The 5,235-nt window shown below is 62.6% G+C and overlaps 2 protein-coding genes across 4 annotated transcripts in view; one reads left to right on the top strand and one right to left on the bottom strand.

Moving 5' to 3' along the window:
- The window catches only part of PGAP2 (post-GPI attachment to proteins 2), a 15,595-nt gene extending 11,736 nt beyond the window's left edge, over positions 1 to 3,859 (bottom strand). Inside the window, exons 1-3 of one of the 2 annotated variants that reach the window (XM_057381596.1) lie at positions 3,776 to 3,859; positions 1,770 to 1,943; positions 430 to 682 (exon numbers count right to left, since the gene is read on the bottom strand). In XM_057381596.1, coding sequence (XP_057237579.1) covers positions 430 to 682; positions 1,770 to 1,934 — 418 coding nt within the window. In that variant the 5' untranslated portion in view covers positions 1,935 to 1,943; positions 3,776 to 3,859. The remainder of the gene's footprint in view (positions 1 to 429; positions 683 to 1,769; positions 1,944 to 3,775) is intronic. The other variant, XM_057381595.1, reaches the window with a different exon arrangement.
- Positions 3,860 to 4,206: 347 nt separating this feature from the next.
- The window catches only part of NUP98 (nucleoporin 98 and 96 precursor), a 35,208-nt gene continuing 34,179 nt past the window's right edge, over positions 4,207 to 5,235 (top strand). The window contains exon 1 of one of the 2 annotated variants that reach the window (XM_057381638.1): positions 4,207 to 4,310. The gene's annotated coding sequence lies outside the window, so the exon portion shown is untranslated. Of the gene's footprint in view, positions 4,355 to 5,235 lie in introns of both variants that reach the window. The other variant, XM_057381636.1, reaches the window with a different exon arrangement.

A 5,235-nucleotide genomic window follows, 5' to 3' on the forward strand; every position in this document is an offset into this window, starting at 1 on the left:
CATTCTGTGATTCTATGAAATTTCCCCCAGAAATTCTGGGGGAGGGTATCCAAAGGCAGCTGGAGCCAAGCTAGCTCGGATTCCAGCCGAGCTGTGGGGATGGAGGGGAAGCAGGATGAGCTCTAACCCACCTCTGCTCACCTGCCCTCAGCCTCTGGAGTGGGGCCTTGGGGGAACCAAGTGCCAAGGCCTGGTCCAGGCTCCATCCCAAAACTGAACCCATGGCTTCAACCGATTTTCAGCAACCAAGAACTGTGGAAAGAGCATGGCTCTTTGCAGCTTAGGAACATACCCTTCCTCTATAATGACTAACTTCAATAGAATGTCTGGGCCTTTTAACTGTTCGTTCTTTCCAAAGCAGYGGCCCAAGGAAGGGCTCAGCAGGGCGGGGCCCAGGCAGGGACCAGGTGGGGCAGGGGTGACACCTACCATAGTTTTCGGTGGAGGACACGTAGGTGAGGATGAGGAGGGCGAAGTTCTCGAGCAGGTTGAGCAGCAGGGTGACGTGGCACAGGCGCAGGTAGCGTGGGTGGGGGCAGTGGCAGCTCTGGTAGTGGTTCCAGTAGGCCACGGCCACGAGGACGCGCGGGGCCGAGTGCAGGCCGATGCACAGGCGCCACACGTAGCGCTGCGGGGTCTCGCCCCCGATGGCCGCGCTGATGGACGGCAGGTARTTGGGCACCTGCAGGGACACGGGCTCGTGGGGACAAGCACACAGTGCTGTACTCATCCTCTTCCAGACTCTAAAACTGTCCTTTTTTTCAATTCTAAATGAGTTTATTCCTATTCCCAAAGCCAGGGAATGTACTGTGGCAGTGCCCTGGACTGTGTGTGTCACRGACCCCACACCCTGCTGGGGCCTGCCCAGGGACCTGCTCAGGTTTCTTGCCTTTGCACTTGATCGTGCACAGAATCCCAGAATGGTTTTGGTTGGAAGGACCTTCAAGCCCAGGGACATCTCCCACTGTCCCAGGCTGCTCCCAGCCCCAGTGTCCAGCCTGGCCTTGGGCACTCAAAGGGAYCCAGGGGCAGCCACAGCTTCTCTGGGCACCCTGTGCCAGGGCCTGCCCACCCTCCCAGGGAACAATTCCTGCCCAATATCCCATCTGGCCCTGCCCTCTGGCGCTGGGAAGCCATTCCCCCTTTTCTGGCACTCCAGGCCCTGCTACAGTTCTCCTGCTCGTGTGAGGTGACTCCTACCCTCCATTTCCAGCTCATTYCCAGCTGCTCATCCAGCAGCCTGAAAGCCTGAGGAGAAGCCTGATCTCATCCCATATGGAACTCCAGACTATCCCTCCCCAGACTCCTCTGAACTCCAGCAGATCTGGGGGCAGCAGCTCTGGACCAACCCCTCCATAGGACAATGTATTTCCCTTCAGCTTCCCCACCTTCATCCCTACTGCAATAACCCCCAACATGGCCAGTCCAGACACCAGCCTGACCAGTCTGTCCCTCCCTCAGTCCAAGCACAGCAGCTGTCCTGAGGCATCGCAAGGACAATGAAACAGGGTAGCTTGGTCTGGATTCTCTAACACTTCTGGTGAAAAAGCCCAGGAGAGGAGCCCAGGAGGAGAGAGGAAAGGAGGGAGGAGTCCAGAAAGTAGATAGAAGCCCAAGAGGAGAAAGGAGCCCAACAGGAGGGAGAGGAAGCCAGGAGAGGAGAGACAAGAGCCCAGGGGAAGGGAGAGGAGGCCACGAGGACACAGGAGCTGTCACCCCACCAGCTGCCCCAACCCTACAGTTGTGGATTTTGCCCATGGGACTCTCACCCCACAGTGGGTCGCAGTCGTCTCACGGAAGTTGAAGAGCAGAGACCAGATCACGCAGAAGAGGAACCCAAAAAGGGGGCAGAACACAGTGCCAAGGGCCAGCGTGGTAAAACGCAGCCGGAACAGGATCCCGTCCCGATCCAGCGGCAGCGGGACCTGCAACATCTTGGAAACCTGGAAATAAACCAACAAACARCTCACTGAGGTGCTCTGTCCTGCTCTGGGCTGGTGGACAAGGTGGGGATCAGCCACAGGCCAGGCTCGATGATCCTGGGGAGCATTCCCAAACACAGTGATTCTGTCCAGCCCCGGGCAGGGACGGACATGGGGATCAGCCTCTTACACCCTGTGTGACCCCACAGCCCCACAGCTCGATGACCCTGGGAAGCATTCCCAAACACAGCAATTCTGTCCAGCCCCACACAACCCTGGACAGGGATGGACACGGGGATCAGTCCCTCACACCCTGTGTGACCCACAGCCCCAGGGTGGGCAGCACRGGAAAATCTCATTGTGGAGACACAGGAAGCCAAAGGCTCACAGAGAGCAGGAAGCAGGGGCASAGCAGGGCCCTTCCCTGCAGCCCTCCAGAGGGATCTGGCAGGAAGGGCACGTGAGCTCTGTCCCGCGGGATCCATCCAGATCATTCCCGTGCTCAGGGCAGCACTGACGTAGCCAGGCCACTGCCATCCGTCCCGCCGGGAGCTGCGGCTCCTCCRGCACATCCCAGCACCCACAGCCCATCCTCGCCTCGCTGCACCCGGGGCCAGCACGACAGCACTGCCTGCAGCTGGGCCAGGGCAGGCTSAGGCTGGAGAGCAGGGAAAGGTTCTTCTGTCCCCAGAGGGTGCTGGCACTGCCCAGGCTCCCCAGGGAACGGGCACAGCCCCGAGGCTGCCAGAGCTCCAGGAGCGTTTGGACAGCGCTGCCAGGGATGCACAGGCTGGGATTGCTGGGGGGTCTGGGCAGGGACAGGGGTGGCACTGGGGGTCCCTTCCAGCTCAGGATATTCCAGGATTCCATAAACCCCTAGCTGCAGGATCGGGGCAGCACAAGCCCCACATAACAACGAAGCCAGGGYTTGTCAGGTCGAGGATGGGCACCTGTGGAGCCTGGCAGACCCCCAGAACGGGAGTCCCCCCAGCCCAGGGCTCCCCTCAGCCCCCAGCCCAGGGCTCCGTGTTACGCCCCAAGGGATCAGGCTGGGACGGATCCCACMTCAGCACCCCCCGGCTGCGGGACAAATCCGATTTACGGACAATCCCTCAGCCGTCTGGGCAGGGCCCCAGGGCGGCACAGCCACCCCTCTGCCGGCACCATAAACCCCCGCAACGACGGGACCGAACCACAGCACCGAGGGGCCGCGGAAACCGGAGCTCAGCCCCATGCAGCCTGTGGGGTGGGAGACAGGGAATTATTTGAGGGATAAAAGCAAAGAGAAAGGGCAGCTCCAAAGCGCCAGGACTGGGTGCGGAGGGAGGGTGGTCCCCGGCCGGCCCAGGCTCCCCACCGTGGGACCCCGAGGAGCCCCCGAGCGCTGCCCCACGGGCGGGAGCGGGGATGGCGCCCCTCAGACCCTGTCCCTCCCTGAGGGGGCTCGGCCGCAGCTCCCCGTGCTGTGGGAACACTAAAAGGGTCCAAAAGCAGCAGCCCCCTCTACCCTCTACCTCGGCCTCTACCCTCCCTGACCCCGAGAGCCCTGCCCAAGGAGGGCAAATAAAAGGCAAATATTTTTTATCACGTGTTGAATGGGCCCGACCTGTCTTGCAGAGGAGAGGCTGCACCACCCTGAGACCTTCCCAGGGTACCGACACCCCTTAGAGACCCCCCTGAGACCCTCACCTGGGTACCCCACATTCCCTCGAGATCCCCCTAGCTGTCCCCTACTCAGGATCTCTCTGTGAGTGACCCCTCTGGGTCCCCCACAGCCCCCAAAGACCCTCCTTGGGTCTCGCTCCCCAAACCCCGCGTATCCCACAGTGACGGACCCCCGACAGCCCCCTCACCGCTCAGCCCCCTTCCCGCTGCTCCATGTCCCGGCCCGGCAGCGCCACCTCCGCCTTTTCCGCCTCCACCTCTTCCTCCCTTTCTTCCACCTCTTCCTCCTCTTCCCCCGCCCCCCCACCCCACTGCGGCCCCTTTAAGGGGCGGGGCCAGGCCCTCGCGCCGCGACACACGATTGGTCCTTGTGGGAGAAGCCACGCCCCCTCAAACGCCCCGGATGTCGGGGCGGCGCCGAGACACGGGCCGTTCTGGACCCTTCCGCGGCGCCAAGCCCCGCCCCCTCTGCCGCCTGGCCGGCCAATGGGCTCTCGGTGCGCCGCGCTGCTGTGTCCAATCAGCGTGAGCTCAGGGCGAGAGCGGAGAGCGCGGCCAATGGGAGGTGAGAGCGCAGCGGGCGGGGCCGGGCTCAGGCGGCGCGCGGGGGTGGCCGGGAGTGCGCGCGCGGGCTGTGACGCAGCTGCGGCCCCGTGAGGCGGCGGCGGCACCGCGGGCCTGACCCGGCCCGGCCGCTCCGAGCGGCGCTTCTCAACACCCGCGGTGAGCACTGGGGCCTGGCGAGGCTGCCGTGACTGGCACCCGCGGTGAGCACCGGGGCCTGGCTGCTCTACTCGGCACGGCACGTCTGTCGCGCCTTCGCCAGGCCTTTTGTGCCGGGAGACCGGGTGGTTCCGGTGGGGGGGCGCGGGTAGGCCCCGGGAGGGAGGAAGGGTCGGGGGGAGGTGGAAAGGGCCGTGAGCGGGTGGGATTTCTCGGGGGAAACCCACTCCTCGTGCCCCGGCAGGCTCCGGGGTACCTGCCCGCATTGGGGATTTTTAGGCCTTTTTAGGGGTCCCTGTGCGGGTCCTGTTGGAGATTCCAGGTGTTTTCCTCGGGGGATACGCGGCTCTGGATGCGGGTAACGGCCTGGCTGTCCTCGGGACCGGGGCGGCACCGCAGCACCGCCTCGGGAATCTTGTACTGTTGTGTTGATTAGTTGGGGTTTAAAGTTAGGTTGGTTACACGTGATTTCAAGTTACATTGGTTACGTGTAATTTGAAGTTACTTTGATGACTTGGGTTTCTTTGGGTGGCTTTACGAGGATTTTGTGTTACTGCTGTTAAACTTCAATTAGAACCCTTTGGCGTGGGGAGGACCCTCCTCAGCTGGGGGTGAGGGAGTGGGAGAGGGCTGTTGTGTAAAACCCTCGAGTTTTACTGATTGTCTCCAGCTCTAGAGTTCACAGAGTCCTGGAATCAGTGAGGCTGGAAAAGCTCTCCCAGCCCATGCAGTCCCAGCTGTGCCCGATGCCCACCTTGTCCCCAGCCCAGAGCACTCAGTGCCACCTCCAGCCCTTCCTGGGACACCTCCAGGGATGGGGACTCCAAAGCTCCCTGGGCAGCCCCTGCCAAGGCCTGGGCACCCTTTCCATGGGCAAATTCCTCCTGCTGTCCACCCTGAGCCTCCCCTGGCCCAGCCTGAGGCC

Source organism: Malurus melanocephalus, unplaced genomic scaffold, assembly GCF_030028575.1.
Source record: "Malurus melanocephalus ecotype Western Australia unplaced genomic scaffold, MMel_1.1 scaffold_518, whole genome shotgun sequence".
Taxonomy (NCBI): Eukaryota; Metazoa; Chordata; class Aves; order Passeriformes; family Maluridae; genus Malurus; species Malurus melanocephalus.